Raw genomic sequence first — 22342 nt, forward strand, 5'->3', positions numbered from 1 at the left:
GATTATATGAATATAGTAACAATGCTTGTTAAAAACATTGCATATTTAGAAGTACGTAAACTGGTAAGGAGTCAGAGGAGTGGTAAATCTAATCTTTGTCTTAAAAAAATTTTTTTTAATGGATAAAAAAGGTTGGTAGAATAATAACATTGTTCTTAGTTTTAATTATTTTTTTTTATAAGTAAACTCTTCGGATGACTTTTCAGAATGTGTTTGGTCAACCTGCAGAGTGTACAGTAACTCAGTTTTTTGTTTTCTTTTTTCATTTTAGATTAAGGATACTTGGCACCAAGTTTATAGAAGACACTTCTTAAAAACAGCTCTAAACCATTGTAACCTTTGTCGAAGAGGCTTTTACTACTACCAAAGGCATTTTGTAGATTCTGAGGTAAGGTGTCCAAAAACAAGGGGAAATGCTTTTAGTGATCGTTTACATGCTTAAAAGTAAACTATAACTTTAGCATTAGTTTTAAATCCTTTGATCTACTGGGGAAAGAATGTGTGATTGATGAAGAATAACCTAACTGCTGTCTTTTCTAAGGTATTCCAGTTTATATTTTACACACTATAAGATTTTGTATGTGAATAATAGGCGCTAAACCACTTTTTAAATGTTTTTTTTAAGAATTAACTTTTTGGGGCACCTGGGTGGCTCAGTCATTTAAGCGTCTGCCTTCAGCTCAGGTCATTATCTCAGGGTTCTGTGATCGAGTCCCATGTTGGGCTCTCTGCTCAGCGGGGAGTCTGCTTCTACCTCTCCTTCTGCCACTTGCTTGTGCTTGCTCTCTCTCTGATAAGAAATCAATAAAAAATCTTAAAAAAAAAGAATTAACTTTTTTATGTTAGAAAATAATACATTCTTGTAGAAATGCAATGAACAAATGTAAAAAAAAATTGCAAAAGGAAATAGTCACTTAATTTAAATATTCCCTATTGAGGAATAAGTCACTTATAATCCCCTGACCTAGAAGTAATTTTAGTTAACATTTATATATATATCTGTTCAATTCTTTCTATACTTAGTTGTGTATGCATGTGTATGATATAACAATCCATTTGGATAGTGGAAATCATACTGCAAAAACAGTTTTTATTGTGTTTTTTCCTGTATTGTAATTCTTTCTTTATATCATTAAAATCTCTAAACAATTATTTAAAAGAAGTATATAAGGTTGTACGTTAATGCCACATTTCACAGAGTAACCCCTAGGTGGCAGCAGACTCATGTATTTTGAGCATTTTCTTACAAGCAGAAATGCTTTTTAAAGTATCCTTCTGAAAGAGCTCTGTTAATCAGTGATCTTATTTGAGACCCCTAAAATAAGCTTTTGAGTTTTCTACAGCTTAAAATAAATTTGTATTTAAATATATCTATGTAAAAAGTGGCAAGTTTTTTGTGTAATTGTTGAGGAGACCTTTCTATAGAATAAGCTTCTTTTAAAACAACATATTATTAATTTACTTTTATATACAATTGCATTTCAAAACTGGCTTGAGTGCACAAAGAAAAGAGGTTAACCTCAGGGTATATTTAAGCTAACATGGTTGTTAGCTGAAACTAAATAAAAATTAAGGGTATGTGCTATGAATTTCTACTTGTATATAATGTCGTGCAATTCTCTACTTCCCAAGTTTATTTGCTTTGTCATTGGAATCAAACCTCTGTGCTTGGGGGGGGGCAGATTGACGCGAAATCATGCAGATGTTCATGGACCTGTGCAGAAAAGATTCAGTGGCTTATATCTACAATAGGAATATATGTATTAGGTAAATATGAGGGTTTTTATTAAAGTTTAGGGTATAGGTACTAACTTCAGTAGTCGTATGTGTTTATGATCGTGGTTTTCATTTTTAAATTTGCATCTGGTAATTTTAATTACCTAAATTTCAGTTGGAATGCAATGATGTCGTCCTGTTTTGGCGAATACAGCGCATGCTTGCTATCACTGCAAATACTTTAAGGCAGCAACTTACAAACACTGAAGGTAAGCCACAGAGGGACCACTTTCTAACATCAAAAAAATAGTAATAACTCATTTTTAATGGAAGGATATCAAAATACTTCTTTAAAAATAGATTCGTTAGGGGCACCTGGGTGGCTCAGTTGGTTAAGCCTCTGACTCTTGATTTCTGCTCAAGTCATGATCTCGGGTCATGAAATTGAGTCTGCTTGAGATTCTCTCTCTCTCTCTCTCTCTCCCTCTCCCCCTGCCCACCCCACACGCGTACTTTCTATCAAATAAATTAAAAATAAATGAAAAAAAAATAGATTTGTTAGAAAAATTGAGAACTATAATCTGCCCTTAAAATATTAACGAAAATAAATCATAATTGGAAAAGATGGGAGATAAAACATAGCAGGAGTCTCCCTTCATCACACAAAAACTGTTAGAAAAGGACTTCTAAGCAACACTTAAGTTTTTTGAGGGAAATCCTCACTTCTTTAAAGTGTTAGGACTTGAGAATATGACTTTCTCTGAGAATATGTATTAGATTCATGTTGGATAAAAGTACTATATAACAGGTACAGATTCTCCCTATATCTGTGAGAAGTCGGAACTGAATAGATCTAACATGATGAGAACAATTGGGACTTACTCTCCAAATATTGCTGATTTATCCTCCCTGTGCATTGATAAAAATGATGCTCCTCAAGTTTTTTGTTTACTTTGAACAGTCAGGCGATTAGAGAAAAATGTGAAAGAGGTATTGGAAGATTTTGCTGAAGACAGCGAGAAGAAGGTAAAACTGCTCACTGGCAAACGAGTTCAGCTGGCTGAAGACCTCAGTAAGTAGTTCTTCCTGCCCTTCACCTGACTGCCTTTTCTTCTTCCCCGTTTCCATTCATCCGTTTAATCACAAACTGTAGAAAAGTATATACAAGAACTTTTTTCCATGAACTATTTGAGAGAAAGTTGCTGACCCGTAGCCCCATCATTTTCAAGTACTTTAATGTGTGTTTCTTAGAAACAAGGATTTTCTCCTAGCAACCATAATGCAACCATCAAAATGACGATGTTGACACTGATACATTACTGCATCTAATTTTCAGACCCCATTCAGGTGTCATGTGTCATCCTAGTGTTGTCCTTCCATGTAACAAGATGTTCCATGCTCATCTTGTACTTTCTCTAATCCAGCTTCCTTTTTTTGGAGAATGGTATTTAGAAATCAAGAGTGGGGAACTAGATACTACGCTGATTGTTATTGGAATATCACTGTTCCCAGACCGTCTCAATGGAAAGAGCTGGGGAACAGATTTTGCATGCGTGTGTGTGTGTGTGTGTGTGTGTGTGTGTGTAGACACATTTACACACATTTACATCTATATTCCTAATCATAGGTATATGTCTGTATTGAAAATCATAAGTTGACACTGATACTTTCCATTTTAATTCAGTAGTACAGAGTTCATCCTGGTTTTCTCCTTTTTCTAACCATGAGAAATCTGTCTCCCCGGTCTCCTTAATATTTACTTCCTTTGATCAGTCTTCCTGTATGTAACTAAACTTGTCACTGTTCCCTTCATTGCACAAGCATCCTTTCCACCCAGTTCAGACTCTAACCACCTAACTCCAGGCCACCACCACAGTGACTCGCCCTGTATTGACACCCTTTTCACTGAGCTCATGCTCTGGCATTGTATACCAGGCGTATCCCCCTTTATCCTTCCCACCTCTTCCCCTGCAGCAGGACATCCTCCTCACCTGAAGCCGGGCCATGCTTTTGTAGAGGACAACCCCTTCATCCTACATATGCTCCCATACTGTGCACCAGACTGGACTGCCCTCCTGCAGGGCTACTCTCCTCACTACTGGGCCAAGCCCCCAGCACCCCCATGTGAACACCCTCTTCAGCCAGGTCAGGCTTTAACAGCTACACTAGACCCACAAGGCTTTCCCTTCTGCCACCCCTCCCCCACCTCCAATCTAGCTTGGCCTTCCTGATCACCTTTTCACTTTGTTTGGGGGGGATATTTGGTTCTTTCCTGAATGCTAGTTGGTTCCTAGCTTTAAGGTATTTGGATTGCATATTAAGATTTACTTAGATCCTTGAGAACCCAAGGAAATCCATGAAAGAGTAATATTAAATAAAAATAAAAATACTGAGGTTGGTCCTTCTGTTTGAGCTTACCTTGGTACAAGTTTCCCCTCATTTAATTTCATGAAACAAAGTATTTTTCCTTTCAGTGTATACTTAAATTTAGTGTCTTAGGATTTTTCTGATATGTGAGAAAGTTCCTCACATTTGAAAACCATTTCTAATCTGAACTTAGGTCACTACAATACGCTCCCTAAAATGTCCAAGAGAAAGCAGCGGTTGTCCTGCTTAACACCCTGCGCCTCAGCAGCGCACTCCATCACCGCCGTCGCCGCCTCCTCTTGTCATTTGTTCTCTTTCTGTCCTCTCTTCCCTTGAATAGTCTTTTTTTAAAAACGTATCTCATTTTAGCTTTTATTTCCATTTTCTTTTGCTTTTCTTTTAATTTCTTTCATGTCACTTTATCAGAATAATTAAGTTTGTGCTAACTCGCAGAAGATCTGTGTTTGAATATGAACTGCTGTTCACTAGCTGTGTTATCTTAGGCAGGGTATCTCTCAGAGTCTTAGCCTTTTGTTTGTAAAAATGACTCCAATAGTTATTATATTGCTAGGAGGGGCTTTGGGAGAATTACTTCAAAAACCACTTGCAAGTCCCTGCTTCACAATTTTATGCTATATTAGTGCTGTTACAGGAAGAGGTGTGTCAGTGTCGCAAGGTGTACAAATATATTTCTTTTGTATCCCTCAGGACATGGTTATCAGACAGCAAAATACTTCACTGAATTTTACCAGCATATATAATTTTAAGTAATGAAAAATAATGTCTTTTCTCATGTTTTGTAAGAGAGCCTTATATAACCCCCATTACTTTCCAGTCCCAATTTGATTATTTCAAGAAAGTGAATTGCTAACACAGATTTGTGCACTGTCAAGCCAAGTCTTACGTTATCCTGCTCGTTTTCCTGAGAAAGTACTCTATGACTCCCTTGAAATGATTTACTGTTTTTGTACATATAAAATTATGGTCATGTTAATGTACCAAATAACGTCCTTGGAAGCAAGTGTTTCACCAGTGACTCAGCTTCATCATTCACACTAAAGGAGGAGATGAGCCATGACGTTGTCTATTAGTTGGAAAAGACTCTTGGGAGTACCTTTTCTATACTGTTTATCTTTAGTGTAACACTTGGGAATATGGTCATGGATTCTTTTAGCCAGAAAACTTTCAAAGTTTTAACAGTAACTACTGTATTACTTGGATCAAAGTTTTTAGTATATAGCATATTCAACTAGAATATCGTGTGTAGATGGAATTTAGAGAAAGGGAAACAGTCAAAAGAGCTTTTACTACAATTTCAAAATAGTACAGCGGTGGAGTGTTATGGAGTTTGGGAAAGTTTGGTGCATCGTATTTTTTGCCAATCTTATTAAACTTGCTCGATTTTAAATCCTTTCACCACTTTACTTTGGAGATTCATCAACTGATTGTCCTGAGTTAGGAAGGTCAAAGAAATGAAACAAGAGCCTACCCCCTTCTAGTCTCAAGAAGAGAAGTCATACATAGGAAACAGGACTCTTTGGAAAGGTGGTGGATTCCATAGCTGGAGCAAGAAAGATGAACCTGGAGCATCCTAAGATGACAAAATAAGGAAGTATTTGAAGGGTGAAGGGGACATGTCAGCAAGGTGCAAAAGCCAGCTTTAAAAGGCTCCAGCTGGCCAAACTAGGACAATTGAGGTATCAAAATAAATAATGACAAGGACGAATTGTAACCCACTGAATAAAATAGTTATATAAATGAACAAAATCAGTGATGAGGAATGGGATATTTGTATAATCACACAAAGTATCTCCACACAAAATAATTAAAAAAGAAAAAAGTAACTTTACAATGGAGAAGCCTGGCAATAACCACCTTAATCAAGCTGTCAAAGTTAATATTATCAGTAATGGTGAAATTAGAACTGTGTGCCACCTTGTAGAATGGCAGTGAAAAAATGCCCAGCATCACTTCTTGGATATTTTTACCAAAGGATGTGTACCTTAAATCCAGTCATGAAGATAAATCAGACAAACCCAGATTGAGGCACAGTCTACAGAATAACTGGCCTGTAATCTTCAAATGTATCAAGATCATGAGAAACAAGAAAATAGTGAGGAAGTATTTCAGGTCGAAGGAGACTAAAGAACATGAAAACAAAAGGTAGTGTGTGACCCTGAACCTAATTTTGTTGCTGTACAGGACGTTAATGGGACAATTGGTAAAAGTTGAATGGGGTGTTACATGGTAGTGATACATCAGTGTTAATTTTTAAATTTTGATTGTAAAATTGGGATTATTTAGGAAGATATCTGTATTTGTAGCTAGTACACAATACAATATTTGGGGTTTATGAGATGTAATTACAGTAAATTATTCAGGAAAAATATATTCTTTGTAGTGTTCTTACAACTTTTCTCCATATCTGAAATTATTTTTACATTAAAAAAGGTAAAAAATGGTTTAATTTTGTTTTTATAACTGGATTTGTTTATGTAAATGGATCATAGTCGTATGAAAATAATTTAGAGAAAATGGGAATTTTAAAAAATATGATTTCTGAATATGTTGAGGCTGAGTTACCTACCTCCTGGATGTTGTTTTTTTTTTTTTTTTTTTAAGTAGGCTCCACGTCCAGTGTGGGGCTCGAACTCATGACCCTGAGATCAAGAGTCGCATGCTCTACCTGCTGAGCCAGCCAGGTACCCCACATCCTGCATAGCTCATCTTTCCAGCTAAATTCCTTATTTGCAGCATCTAATTACGCTTAGAACTATTTAGTGTTGAAATATGCCATGACCTTGATGAAATTCTTTTGACTTTATAGCAAATTATATTTTAAAGGATTTTTTTATAGATAAATACAGTGTCCACTTAGATAAAATCTATTTGGATTCCCAGTATAATTTGTAATAATGTTTTTAGTATATTTATTGAAACAGACTATATTTTTAAATGCTTTCTTTGAAGAGGGGAAGATTGGTATGGTATATAGCTCAATTCAAAGTTTTTCCATAATGCGCTGTTTTATGATTTATAAAATCTATTTTATGATTATCATCATATGAAACAAATGACAATGCTAACATCTCACAGACATTTTGGAATTTATTCTCTGTCCCACCCTGGAAATGGAGTATTTGGGCGCTGGTAACAATTGCTGTAATGTTGCTAAACTGAAGTCCAGCAAAACAGCATGGAATTCTTTTATTATTTGTTATATGAATGTTGTGTCAGTTGTTAACTAGGTTATTGTGAGTTTTGGACCTTTATTATCAATTGCTTGGGATATAGAGCTTAGATTTCTTTCTAAATTGTTGTTCACTAAAGCCCAAATTACTTTTCATTGTCTGTGTACATAATCAGAGAATCACATTGATATCCAGGAATTAAAGGGGCATTACAAATCATTTAGATCTCTAAGATCTACAGTCTTCCCTTCTTTTTTTTTTTTAAAGATTTTTTTAAAGATTTTTTATTCATTTATTCGACAGAGAGATAGCGAGACAGGGAACACAAGCAGGGGGAGTGGGAGAGGGAGAAGCAGGCCTCCCATGGAGCAGGGAGCTCGACGCGGGGCTCGATCCCAGGACCCCGGATCATGACCTGAGCCGAAGGCAGACGCCCAACGACTGAGCCACCCAGGCGCCCCTCTTCCCTTCTTATTTTATATTTCTTTTCATTTTTATATTAGAACTTGAAACTGTTTACAAATATGAATTAATATTTGGATACATTCCCTGTGCCTGATGTTAGTGTGTGTGCCTTATATGCATTCTCATAGGTAGTCATTTTTCTTATTTTATAGATAAAGAAATGGAAGCCTAGAAACATATCATAGGTAGTAAGTGATAAAGCCAGGATTTGCGTTCAGGTCTTTTAACTACTCTGCCAAACTAATTTGAGAACAAAACTCAAGCCTTTGAAAAATAAAATTACACAAAATATGGTCCTTTACATTTGGAAGGTTATAGTTAACAGTGTCCTTTACAGAGTGGGTCAGAAAAACATACACATTAGTGATTTAATATTTAAACTCCCAAATGATATGAAAACTTTGATAGACTATCTGGATAAGGGAACACTAAAGTGTAAAGCAAGCCACTGACCTGATTGAAGAAGTTAATTTATGACTTAAACTTGTCTCAAATTATACTCTATCAAATTCCACCATAGTTAATTAAGTAGTATGTACAGTTGCCCAAAATTGAGACACAGCTTTTCAGTGTGATGTGTTCATGCTTAAAGTCTTAAGATCCAGTTGGAACAGATAGAGAATCTTTACTTGAGCCTAAAGACTATTACTCTAGGTTGAGGGGCGGTGGGGAGTTTTGCACTGGGAGTATTGAAATCTGTGATAATAGACTTCAGTGTATTGCTTCCTACCTCTTGTACTTTATATGAATTGAAGATGTGCTTCAGTAAAAATTAGTTAACTTCATATTTCCGTTCTTGTTTACTAGTGAAATGTGAAACAGTGATAAACTCCTTTACTTGGGCTGTCATTGCATAGGCTTATTTTATTTTAATGATACTAATGTTTAAAATAGTATAGCCTATAGAGCCTAGCCAGTTGGAGTTTTCCAGTATCCGCGGCCTTTTTCTCCTGCAGTTAATTTGCTCTGCTGACTCCCTGCGCCAGGTGGCAACAGCTGGCCTTTCACTGGAGCCCGGGGATTGGGGAGTAGGAGTCACAGCAGCGTGCTCGGCCTCTCGCCTCTGTTGACTGTGCTTTATTGGTTGATGCCTGGGCATCTCCCGGACAGCCAGCAGGTGTTTCTTAAAACTTAAAGTTTGTTTCTCTTGAGGGTATACAATGCTGGTGGGGCTTGTCTTTGGGTCTCTTCACTTTCCCAGTCTCCTCTTATAATCCATCCTGTGCTTTCTCTTGATAATTAGAAAGGAGCAGTTACCAGCTTTGTATCTTAGTGTGTGTGAGATTCAGTTTTGACTTTAAAAGCCTAGATGGAAATTTTATTTTTCTCTGAGCTACCAGATATTCACTAACAGAAATCATTCTTAGAATGGAAACTTTGTTCATTATTAGTATACTAGTGTATTTTTGAAATTATGGTGATATAAAGGGCATGACGTTAGAATGAACCAGTACTGCCATTTTAAAAGCTAAAATTGGAAGAGAAATCCACCATAGCTGCTTAAATTTAAAAAGATCCTTTATTGGTACAGCATAGGGAATAGAGTCAATGGTATTATAATAACGTTGTATGGTGACAGATGGTAGCTACGCTTGTGGTGAGCATAGAAGAACAGACTTGTCGAATCACTGTGTTATACACCTGAAACTAATGTAACATTGTGTGTCAACTATACTGCAATTAAAATTTTTTTTAAGATTTTTTATTAGATCTAAAACAATTCTAAGGGTGCCTGAGTGTCTCAGTCAGTTAAGCAGCTGACTTGATTTCAGCTCAGGTCATGATCTCAGGGTCCTGGGATCAAGCCCTTACATTGGGCTCTGCACTCAGTGGGGAGTCTGCTCTAGGAGATTCTCTCTCCCTTTTCCTCTGCCCCTCCCCCCCATGTGTGTGCACACTCGCTCTCTCTCTAAAATAAATAAATCTTAAAAAAAGACCAGTGACTTTAAATAAATAAAGCATAATTCTAATTTATAGGATAGTTAAAAATGTATCTTCATGCCATGTTAAAACTTGAGTAAAAAGTAGTTAGAACATATCTAGATGGAACCCTCAGCCAGAATGATTTTGTTGTTCCTTATTTAGAAAGGAAGACTAACGGGATACTCTCAAATTTAATTTCCATTGGTTACTCCACATTCCTAAACTTCTTCCATACCTGCCATATCTTTGAAGGGCCATTATGGATGAAAATAGTGGCCATGAAGTAGTGTGAGGCTGAAAATTATTGTAAAAAATGATTATTATACTCAGAATCTGGAACTTAAAATTATAGAAAAGGGAACTCATATTTAAAACTATTTTTCTGGGCGCCTGGGTGGCTCAGTTGGTTGAGCGACTGCCTTCGGCTCAGGTCATGGTCCCGGAGTCCTGGGATCAAGTCCCACATCGGGCTCCCGGCTCAGCAGGGAGCCTGCTTCTCCCTCTGACCCTCTCCCCTCTCATGCTGTTTCTCTCTCTCTCTCTCAAATAAATAAATAAATAAAAATCTTTAAAAAAAACACGAAACTATTTTTCTAGGGGTAGGGCTCTGGCATGCAAATTTTAACAAGTCTCCATAGGGGATTTTTGCTGGGCACCACCACTACCCACTCTCCTGCCCCCAAGTCCATACTCTAGAGAATTCTTCCTATTCACAGCAATTAAAAATTGTCGTGTTTTTAATTGGGATAAAATTGACATATATCTTCTTTTAGTAGAGTCTTAGAAACCGTGTGACTGTTGAAAATTTGGTAAGTTATTTGAACTCTATCTGTAGTAGCATATTCATTTTATGTCTGTTGATGTAACCAAAGAAAATGAATTTTTAAGAGATTTGAAAAAGGAATGAGTGGCATTGAATTGTAGAATTCTAGATACAAAGGCCCAGAGAGGATTTTTTTTTAAAGGCACAATCACGGAGGATAGAGTAAGGTACCCTGGAGAGAAAACACAAAGTATAAGGACTGTAACCCCTGTAATTTCACTTGTATCTGACTACTGTTACTGCATTTCTTTTTGGCCAGTACTTGTAAGACCTCGGTACTGTTTTCTCATCTCTCCTTGCTTCTAGCACATTTCTAAGCAGTCTTTTCCCTTTGTCTGTTTTTTATGTCTCTCACTGTGCCTACTTCCATCCAGACTATTATCACTTGCTCAACCAGGATTTTTCTCTCTCCCTACTTACTTACCTTCCTCCAGTGATTGAATACCTTACTGAGGTACTGCCAGTGTGGTTTAATTGAGCCGAAGGCAGACTTCCCACTGTAGGCAACTGTAGATCAACTAAAATAACCAGTTTAAGAAAGAAGAACTGGGGGGCTGCCTGCGTGGCTCTGTCAGGTAAGCGCCTGCCTTCAGCTCAGGTCATGATCCCAGGGTCCTGGGATCGAGTCCCGCATCGGGCTCCCTGCTCGGCGGGGAGTCTGCTTCTCCCGGTGCCCCTCCCCCGCTTGTGCGCGCACTCTCTCTCTCAAATCTTTAAAAAAAAATGTCATGTCTATTTTGATTCATCTGTTCTGCTAAAGTGATTTGGTTCTTTCATAAATTCACCATATCTTGTATGGTATATATTGTATGTGTTCAATGACTATTTAATCATGACCTTTTAATACAGACTCTTTATTAGCGTCCTCCACCTCCTGGCTTAAAAAAGAGGAAGAAGGATGCTAACTCTTATCCTAAGGAACCTTTCTAACACTCTGTCATGCCAGAAAGCTACCATATCATTTCTTTTGTAGAACAGCTTGCATTTGCTACGTTGGCCCCTGTCTCCACCAACCCACTCCCTTGCTGACATCTTGTGATATGGCTTTCATTCCTAATGAAACCACTTTCTTCTAGGTCCCCAGTGATTTCCTAATTGCCAATCCATCCAATTTACCAAAACAGTTTAATAACTTTTTATGTTTGTTAGGCACTTTTAAGTTGATTGGAATTATTTTCATTCTCTTTAATATTCATGTACCCTCTGTGTACTTTTTGGAATGGTTATTAGTAGAAATTAGTATATTTTAAAAAATGGAAAGATTGGAATGTTTCTGTTGTTGATACAGAATAAGATAAACTTCTTTCTGTTTTGTGTTACCAGTGTTTGAGGTCTTTAAGGCATCTGTTCAGGGTAAAAGCAGTTGAATTTTACATTTTGCCTTTGTGAAATAGTATTTTTTATAGTCAGGTGAAATTGACAAAGAAACTAAGGAAGATAGTGAAGGATTATTTTTACCTTGAGTCTGCATAGGTGAAGTAGACTCTGCTTTGTGTTGTAGTGAGAGAGAAAAAAAGAGAGAAAGGCCGCACGGAGAATAAAGTAATCCTCAGGGAGAGTCCTCTGTGTTAGAGAAGTAGTTATTTACACACAGAATTCCATGTGACGAGCCTGAGGTGTGCTTTTCAGGTTATTGATGAAAAAATCCAGACTCAAAATGGGGCATTTAGAATCAAGCACATTTTTCATGGCCTGTCTATCTTTTTTTTTTTTTTTCTAAGTCTATCTTTTAAAGGCAACATTGAGGATATTGGTAAATTGGTAAAGATTAAAATGGTATTTACTTCTTTGTAATCTTATACAGGCTACTGGTATTCAGTGTTTTATTAGCAAGTATATTCTTTTTGCCTTAAACTCACATTTTAACTTATTTAAAGTAAGAATAAAGAAAGGTCTTTGTTTATCATTTTGAAGTAGGTTTTATTTACATGTTGTGATACATACGTGTTTATGTGTATATTGTTATGTATAAAAGGGCCAGTGTGCATATTTTCAGCTAGAAGTTCAAATTTTTTGCCCGAGCTACTAATGCTTACCGCTTCCTTACTAAGAAGGTACTAGAATAAAGTAACGTCTTTAAAGTTCGGATTAAATTTTGATGTGTTTTGTTTTTTAATTGTTTTATGTATTCTCTCCCTTGCTAAGATGGAAAAAAACGAAATCTAGTCATTGAAAACCAAATCTAATCATAAAACAGTCTACCGGCCTGTGGAACATGATGTTAAATAAAATTAAGCAAGATATGAATAAATATTTTTAAAAGGAATGGTCGTGGAGGATGAATTGGTACACACTGAACTGGTAACCTCTGTGAAGTAGGGTTCTCAGGGTAGTTGGAGAGGGGAGTTAAAGGCAAAAGAAATTTTAACTGTTTACTATTTTATACATTTCTAAACTCTCTTTCCCCAAATAAGCATAATGCAGAATTACCTTAGAAATTTCATATTCTTAATTATTGTATTCATAGAAATGACAAAGGTAATTCATGATATAATCAATCTTAAAAGTGACCGAATATTTTCCCAAATAATTTCTTGGTGATTGTGATGACAAGAGACATTTCATGGGACTAGACGGTAATTGCTCATCATGGGGTCTTCGTTAGTGGTTGGGATTCACTTTGAATTCTTCTGATTTCCAGTAAATGCCCACTGTGGATCTGTCATCTGTAAATGAATTGAAATCTTTCTTAAGCTGGTGAAGTTTTCAAGCTCATGCAACCCATGCAAGAGAATAGATTTTCCCTGCTTCATTGTTACCTACTACATATGAAAATAGTCCATTTTCATTTCTCTTAGAACAGCTGTTTCATCTCTTCTTAGTATTGTGCATTGTAGAAACGAGTTTGCTGGTTTTTTTATTCCCTTCAGTTAGGTCTGTTTCCTGGGTGAAGGAATTCAAGTCTTTCTAACCTCGCCTGTTTAGTCTCCTTGAGGCACCACTTCATTCTCTGAGTCATAGGTACATACTACCTGTCTCCACCAAGTACACTACCAGTATTTCAGGTGTTTGTTTTAATCCCTCTTATTATCACAGAACTAGTACATATATATGCATTGTGGAAAATTAGAAAATAGTGGGCGCCTGGGTGGCTCAGTCTGTTAAGCATCTGCCTTTCAACCCCACATCGGGCTCCTGCTCAGTGGGGATCCTACTTCTCCCTCTTCCTCTGCTGCTCCCCCTGCTTGTGCTTGCCCTCTCTCTCTGTCAAATAAATAGTCTTTGAAAAGAAAATTAGAAAATAGAGATAGCAGAATTTTTTAAAACAACTGCCACTACCCAGAGATAACCACTGTAACATTGTATTCTAGCAAAAATTTTAATGTGGTCTTAGGGACATAATTTCTGTGCATTTCTGGAACACATTTTTCATGAGGAGATCTTAGCTTGGCTTTCTCTTATACTACCAGTCTTCACTTCGTTGCCATTGCTCCTATTTCTGGTCTCTCATTTATCAGAGTAAGCTAAATTTCTCTTTTTCTTCATATGGTACTAGTTACTTTAAATAGGTCAGGTATTCCAAAGGCTATATTTGTAGCAAAACATACACAGAAAATCACTCTGCTTTGAAAGTTAATCCCCACCTGTATCCAGGACGCTGGCACTTCCTGTGTGTGCTTATGCCTGCATTATGTCTGTCCTTTCTCCAAAAACGTTCACGTCATCCCCATCTTAAAACCATTGGATTGATTCTTCCGTGCACTCTGCCTTGATCTTGACTTTCTTATCCAGAAGAACCTTCGAATGTTTGCCTGCTACCTCCACTTTAACCATCCACTCTTTTAACTTTGTAATCTTTTATTCTCACTTCTGCCAAATTTGTTTTTTCCAAGATTGCTGACAATCAAGGGAAAGCAGTGAGCTAGGTGAGCATTAAGGAATAGAAAGTATCTATTCCCATGTAACTGCAGCATTTGGTACTTTGGGATCCAAATCCTGCTTGGAGCTCTACAACTGTCTCTGACATTTGTATAGAGCTTTGCGCTTTACAGAGAGTGTTATATTTGTCCATGTTTGCCTTGTAAAGGCGTTAAGAGGCTTGTAAGGTATTGTCCCCCATTGTTTGGATGGGGAAATTAATGATCATTGAGGGAAACAATTTAGCTAGTTGCATAAATATTTATGGCAAAGCTGGGGCTAACAACATGTGTTAGAGATAGTATCTTTTTAGACTTGTTTTGGGATCTGCTCATCTTTAGTCTTTGGGTTTGTGCTTGTGGGTGATCAAATTCATATAATTTGGCTTCCTTTTTTATATTATTTTCAATGTGCTAGTTTCTGAGCCTAGTCTCCTAAACTAATTATTAAGAATCTAGAACAATGAATTTGTCTCCTAAAGACATATGTACTGGTTTCATTCTTCAAAAAAGATAAATATACAGGTTTATAAATCTGTGTATTCTGTATTGCTATTTCAATTTTGTGATTTTCCTTTTCTGTAGGTAATAAATTGTGACAAAATATAAAGGTGATTTTCTGAATTAATGAATATGTAAAACTAATTCTGAAGTTATTTTCATTTCTTTGAGTCTTATTCTGACTTCTGGAATCAACATCAATGATGATACCTCTTTACAGGGTCGTAGTGAGAAATAACTGAAAACTTACAGAATCAGCCTAATAAAACATGAATTCCTCTTAGCTCTTCTTGTGATAAGTTTCATAATAATCCTTTGTCCTCGGTGCAGCATCTTAGTTAAGAAGTGTCATTGTATTTCATTTTTGTTTTTCATCTCACTTAATTCATAACTTTATTAAAACCTGCAATTTTTAGTTCCATATTTTTTTCATAAACTTTCGGTTAGGTTCATAAATCAGAATTACAGTCTCTATTCTCATATTTTCTTTTACTTTTAAAAATTACATTAAAGAGGTGACTGTTTAAGAATCATTTCTTGTGATTCATTCATCTGTTACACCTCCTTTTTAAAGCTTCAGCACTGAAGGTCTTTTGACAAACCAATATTTATAACAGTTTGACAGCAGGATGAGGAACAGCATTTGTCTTTGTAACAGCTTGAAGAAAGACCCTTTCCAGGACCCAGTCATGCAGTTACAATCTTGACCTCTTTCTTATGCTGGGAACATACATACAGCAGCACCTCCCATGTGTTTTCTTGTCCCATTGACTGTCCATTCACTTCCCATCTGTTTTGCAGTCTTAAAGGAACAGAAGGGGCCCTCTTCTTATAAATCTGTCTTTGCAGGTGATAAATGATGTCCTGTCTCTTTAAGGGCTGCCTGGGTGGTTTTCCTTTTCTTAAAATGTTTCAACTTTCCTTCTAACAAAATTCAGAATAAAATATACTTTAAAGAAGAAGAGGAAAATAGAAAAAAAAATGGATTATTTTCAAACTTTCTTAATTGATTGGGACCAAATATTTTACTGGTCGTTATGCTAAAGATTTTTTAGCCTTCTCAATTAATTACCTAAACCATAGTTTAGAAATTATTTTGATGTTTAGATTTTTCTGTGGAGATGAAAAGAATGTATTCATTTTGAAATAGTGTATTTATTTAAACTTTTTGGGGGGCAAATAAAGCAATGTATCATTAATGACTTAGTATATAAAATAACTTTTAAAGATTTTCTTCACCATAATTTGATTTGATAGATGTAATTAATATGGACTGTTTTATGTACTGGATACAGAATAAAATAATTCACAGTAGATGATTATTAATCTTATGCTAGAGTTTAACTTTTACATTTAAAAGACAAGCATGAGTCCCATAAAAATTTATTATTTTTCTTTGATTGCTAAAAAGAAATGCTTTAAGTATCTGTATTTATATCATTGGATTTTCCAAGCATTGGGCAGAAATAAAAATATTTTTTTCTCCCATGCAGAAATTACTTAGAGAAGGTTAATAGGACAAATATTGTCCCCCCAAAATGTTTTTAAAATACTGATTTTAAAAACATTGCCAGCAAAAAAAAGACCACTTTTCAAGTTTTATAGTGTGTTGTATGAATCAGCCACCTCATGGTACATCTTCTATGAACTAGTATTTTAGCTTGTTTATTTATTCCCTGCCCTATTTCAAAAAGGGTTTGAGGCAGCTTGCAAAGATCTATCCTGTACAAAATGTAAAAGTGCTTAAGTGGAAAGTTGGGTGAAAGGAAAGAGAAAGGTAAGGCAGGTGAAATAATGTGAAACTTGGGATAAGATTGGTACCCCTCAAAATACTTGCTCAGGGGTTCTTCTGTTTTGCAGGTAACCTACAAATTTAGCTCTGAGTTTCCTAGACAGCTGGTGCAAAATGGAAAGCAAAGTTGATTACGTGGCATTGCTGGTGACTGTTGGACAGAGCAGTTGCTTAGTGGAAGCATAGGTGTTCCTGGTATACAACGCCTGAGGGAAATTTCATCCATCCTCACAGACAGAACACTGATTTATAATATAAGATAGAGTAAATCAAATGACTGCAGATAATCATGAATTTCATGGGGCTCTTAACTTGGTTTCAGCTCAATGTAGGCTAATAACATAAATGGTGCAGTCCAGATACATAGCTATTTGACTTATCTAAAGATGAACTTCCATAGTATCTAATATCTAGTATCCCCTGTACAGTCTTCCATGCATATGATTTCTTTTTTCAGCTGAGCCTTGTAATAATCAGGTGGCAGAAAGTTCAAGGTTTTATACTCATTGACAATGACAAACACCTGGAATGGAGCTACTCTATTAATTAAGGGCAGATCCATAAGCATTAATAGTTAGCTGAGATGAAATTAGAATTGCCATCTGCTTAGAAAAGTGAAAGACCTGAGGGTAAGGCTACTCTGTGTTCATTCATACTGAGGTCTTTTGGAGAATTAGCTTTAATGTATCATGAAAGTGTTTTAAGATGTTTTGGTTATGTTGGCCAAAAGGGCCTGGTAGAAATGCTTACAGTTAAGAGTTTTTAAAAAGAAAGAAAAAGAGAAAGAGAAAGAAAGCTGAATTTATTTATATATTCACCAGACCTAAGTTGCAGTTTATCTCATAGACTTTCTTAAGGCAGCTTTCTTTCTAAATCAGATTGTTTTGTGGGTCTGATTGCAGCAAATTTTTAAAATAGTCATCTTTAGTGTTTGATTCATGTTTTGGTTAAGTAGATTACTCAACAGTGAATGAATATTCATAGGCATCTATTGCGTAGCAAGTTCTGTGCTAGGCCAAGTGATATTAAATGACACTTTTTTGTATGTAGATAATTCATGCAAGCAGTCCCACGTTGATTCCTGGGGGGAAAAAAACAACAGTATAAAACTGATGTTTCTAAAATTATGCAGCCCTGTGAGAGTAATACTGTCATTTGCAGTTGGATTTTTACTCAGAGTTTAATATCAAATAAATTAAAATATTAAGGCACAAACAAGACAATTAAGTTTAAAAAGGATGCAGTTAAAACAGATGATCAGTTAGAATAGTAAATTTCAGTCCTAAGTTTTCAAGCAGTACAGGCTTTGAATTCTTGTGGATAGATTCCTTCATATTATAGATAAAGAAACTGGGGCTGTGACATGACTGTGATCATGAAGTTAAAGGCAAAGCCGGGGCTAGAAGCCTTGTTTCTCCTGACCACGCTGTTATATAGCTTTTAATCCATTATGTTCTCATCTTTATAAAAACCATATAAAATTACTACTTCATTGATTATTAGGGGTGTTAATCCAGGGGTTTCTAACATTTGTTGTCATCAAACACTCCTTTCATTGTATACTCCTGTGAAGTCTGTGTTTTGGAAGATCTGTCTACAGTAATATATTTTTCATTAGAAACCTCGGGGTCGGGCGCCTGGGTGGCTCAGTTGTTAAGCAACTGCCTTCAGCTCAGGTCATGGTCCCAGGGTCCTGGGATCGAGTCCCATATCGGGCTCTCTCCTCTGCGGGAAGCCTGCTTCTCCCTCTCCCACTCCCCCTTGCTTGTGTTCCCTCTCTCACTGTGTCTCTCCCTGTCAAATAAATAAATAAAATCTTTAAAAAAAAATAAAAAAATAATAATAATAAAAGAAACCTCGGGGTCCTGGGATCGAGCCCCGCGTCGGGCTCCCTGCTCAGTGGGGAGCCTGCTTCTCCTTCCCTCTGCCTGTGCTCTCTCTCTCTCTGACAAATAAATAAATAAAATCTTAAAAAAAAAAAAAAACAGAGTTACAATTATATCTTCTATCTGCCTAAATAATAATTGTTCTGAGAGTAGATGTAATTCTGGCCAAAGATTTCCATTTGAACTTTTGAGACGATGGAAATAACCCAGACAACTCTATTACCACCTTTAGCGGACCCCTAGAAGTCAGGGACCCCACCCAGCTTTGAAATTACCATATCAGTCTCAAACAGCTTTCCAGAACATAGGAAATAATGCCTCCTTTTTCTGTAACAAGCAGAAGTATTCTGTTCGTCTTCATTAATGACTCTGTTTAAAAATAGTCATGCCTGTTTGTAGGGGAAAAAAAAACTACAGTGCCAAGATTCAGAAGATAAGTATTAGATTTAGCTATACACCTTTGACTATCTCTTTGGTTTTTCCTCTCGACTGTAAAAGGTGCACATTTTTTCTTGTGCTAAATCTGTTTTGACTATACCTTTAAGAACTTTAAATCTGGTCTCTTGTTACCTTTTTCATTTGTTTTTTTCCTTGTTTCCCTGTTCTCTAGATGATTCCTCTAAATACTGAACTTCTAAAGAGCACTTATAGTATAATTGATAAAAAGCAAACCTTTTTAGGAGCAACATATATTACATGTTAAGAACTGTTCCTTTAGTGAACAGCTTTTTTATAGCAGAATCTCACCTACAAGATGTCCTCAAGCTTGGTACAAAGTATGTATGCAGCATGTTATAAAACAGTTCTGTTAAGGTACATTTTAATCTTTGGATGTGTGGTTTGCTTAAAGTACACTGTATTAGTAAGTTTGCAGTTTGTTTCTTTGTGCTTTCTTTAAAAACCTCAAGTTGTAAAAGATTTATTTCAGCGCATGTGGTAGTGTTTTGTGTGTGATTCTTTGTTCCTATTCTAAACTGTTATTAACCACTGAAGTGAACCTTCTCCCAGGTCTGGCCTTTTGGTATTCACAGTGTATTCAAAACCTAATTACAGATTAGTCTATATTTGAGACTTTTTGAGCAAGTATCAGAAGATTCAAAAAGAAATTGAGAGTAGCAGTATCATTTCATGTGGAGATAAAGAGACCCAAAACATGAATGGGTGTCAAGTCATCTGAAGAAAAGAAAAAAAGAGAAGGAACTTCATTCACTGAGACGGACGGTTTATGAGGTGGGGATTATGGGAATATTCATGACTCAATCAAGAAGCACAATGAATTGATGTTTGAAATAGTTCATCTTTTAAGTAAACATTGGATAAATGGAAAGTAGACTCCGTATTCACTACATGTAGAATTGCCTATTTCAGAACCGAAATAGCAGTTCAAACAGAAATAGCGGTTTGTTAATCCCTTCCTGAGTTGGTTTAATTTATCAAGTTAATCTGAAATTTTATAAGAATTCTCTAGCTATAAATATTCAGTGCAGATATTTAATAGAAGAAGGAGTTTGTTTTGTAATTAGCCAGGCTAATCTGTACACACATTTCCGTGGGAAAGTAATTTCTAAATAGTTAAATACAATAAGGTCTTAGAATTTGAAAACACTAATACTGGGACATTAATTTGAAAGGATCAGAAAGTAGAAAGTTTTAGTTGCTAACACTTAACCTTATTATTATGGATAACTATTTCCTGGGTGCAGTTAGATGGCATAGTTTGTATATAAGAAGTGCTGAAAACTTAGACTTTAAAATGAATGAATTCAAATATAAGAGATAATGCTGTTTATTATTTGTACTATAGCTTCTTTGCAAAGAATGAAATCAGTCTACTTTCTAAAGCTCTGTGTTTGTGTGTATGTATGTGTGTGTGCGCGTGCACAGTCAGCATAGTTTAGTCTTCTTAATAAAGTGAAATAATTAAATGGCAGTTTCTCTTTCCACCGGTATTGTATTGTTGGATGTGAGTATCCTCTGTTCTGTGTTGCTTATGTGGTTCAGGTGACCCACCAGCTTTCCTTGACCTTCATTGTCAGTGTGTATGTACCCTGCCTCCTGTTCCCAGGCTGGCTGTAGTTCTTGTGCTCCTGGCGTCTGCCCTCTGGGTCATTGGCTTAACACCCAGGAAGCCTGTCAAGTGATACTTTCCTTCTTAATAACCTACAGCCTTTGTTTTCTGTGCTCTATTTTTGGGAACTTCGCTTACTACCTGTCAAGTATTTATTGAGCATGTATATTGAGTCTGATATTGTAGACACTGAAGATGCTGAACTTTTTTTGTCCAGTTTCATACTTTTGTACTGTTTTCCAAGGATTTCTTCAAATGTGTGTAGATCTAGTCTCCTCAAGAGGTAATAATATTTATTATATGTTTTTTAGTCATTCCTAGGCACAGAACTACTTGGGAGCATGCTTGGTAACTAGTCCGTTCCCTAACTTTTACCACAGTGTGTCTTACTTCACGTAAAAGGTAAAACTTAAAACAAATACACTTGAAATAATAGCATTGGTTTTCTTACCATTCAGAGTCTGTAGCAGATCTAGTATGTTTCTGATCAGAGGGATGTCACAAAGCGAACTCTCCAGGCTTAATATCCTCATCTTTGGCAGTGACACTTTTGGTCGTATGAGGACCAAGTGAAATGTGGGATTTAAAATCATCCCAAATATAGTAGACCCTTCATAGACTTTATAATGAGGTGGGTAGGAGGTGATCAAGGAGTTCTTCTCAAAGGCAGTTTAGCATCTCTGTCCCCATGTCACTCCATTAAGTGCACTGTATAAAATGAAGGAACAAACACAGAAGTGAGTTTTTAAAGTTAGTGTAGGGCACCTGGGTGGCTCAGTTGGTTAAGCGACTGCCTTCGGCTCAGGTCATGATCCTGGAGTCCCAGGATCGAGTCCCGCATCGGGCTCCCTGCTCGGCGGGGAGTCTGCTTCTCCCTCTGACTCTTCCTCCTCTCATGTGCTCTCTCTATCTCATTCTCTCTCTCAAATAAATAAATAAAAATAAATAAAAAAAAAAATTAAAGTTAGTGTAAAAAGGATATGTTTATCACAACTATTCTTTCTTCTTTTAATGTTTACCTCCACCCTCTCCTCTCTTCTCATCTACCCCCACTACTTCCTAGTTACTTACTCAGATACCCTTTGTGTCATTCTTGAGGTTTCAGAGTGTAGTGTCACGGTGTCCTGATACTCCAATTATAAAATTTGTAAAAAAACAACTTTTTGAAAGGGAAATTTGGCAGTTTTATTCTGTGGTTTTCTTATCAATTAGATAAGTCTTTTTACTTTCATTTGGAAAAAAACATTGCGTATCTCTAATTTTAGAAGAATTTGAGTTTGATTCAGACTTCACAGTTAGACACCTGTATCAGAGTGGTCCTTAGGAGCCCTCCTACGCTGTTGGTGGGAATGCAGGGTGGTGCAGCCACTCTGGAAAGCAGTATGGAGGGTCCTCGAAAAGTTATGAAAATAGAGCTACCCTACGACCCAGCAATTGCACTACCGGGTATATACCCCAAAGATACAAATGTAGGGGTCTGAAGGGGCACGTGCACCCCAATGTTTATAGCAGCAGTGTCCACAATAGCCAAACTAGAGCCTGGATATCCCTCAACAGATGAATGGATAAAGAAGATGTGGTATAAATATACAATGGAATATTTTGCAGCCCTCAAAAAAAATGAAATCTTGCCGTTTGCCACGACATGGATGGAACTAGAGAATACTATGCTAAGCGAAATAAGTCAATCAGAGAAAGACAGTTATCATATGATCTCACTCATATGAAGAATTTGAGAAACAAGACAGAGGAT

General features: G+C 36.4%; 1 protein-coding gene across 4 annotated transcripts in view; it reads left to right on the forward strand.

The window, feature by feature from the left end:
• The window catches only part of OPA1 (OPA1 mitochondrial dynamin like GTPase), an 88523-nt gene that overhangs the window by 58078 nt on the left and 8103 nt on the right, over positions 1-22342 (forward strand). For all 4 annotated transcript variants that reach the window (XM_081831572.1, XM_081831576.1, XM_081831583.1 and 1 more), the window contains 3 exons: positions 272-388; positions 1892-1985; positions 2678-2788. In XM_081831572.1, coding sequence (XP_081687698.1) covers positions 272-388; positions 1892-1985; positions 2678-2788 — 322 coding nt within the window. The remainder of the gene's footprint in view (positions 1-271; positions 389-1891; positions 1986-2677; positions 2789-22342) is intronic.

Source organism: Leptonychotes weddellii, chromosome 1, assembly GCF_054177405.1.
Source record: "Leptonychotes weddellii isolate Sample4059 chromosome 1, ASM5417740v2, whole genome shotgun sequence".
NCBI lineage: Eukaryota > Metazoa > Chordata > Mammalia > Carnivora > Phocidae > Leptonychotes > Leptonychotes weddellii.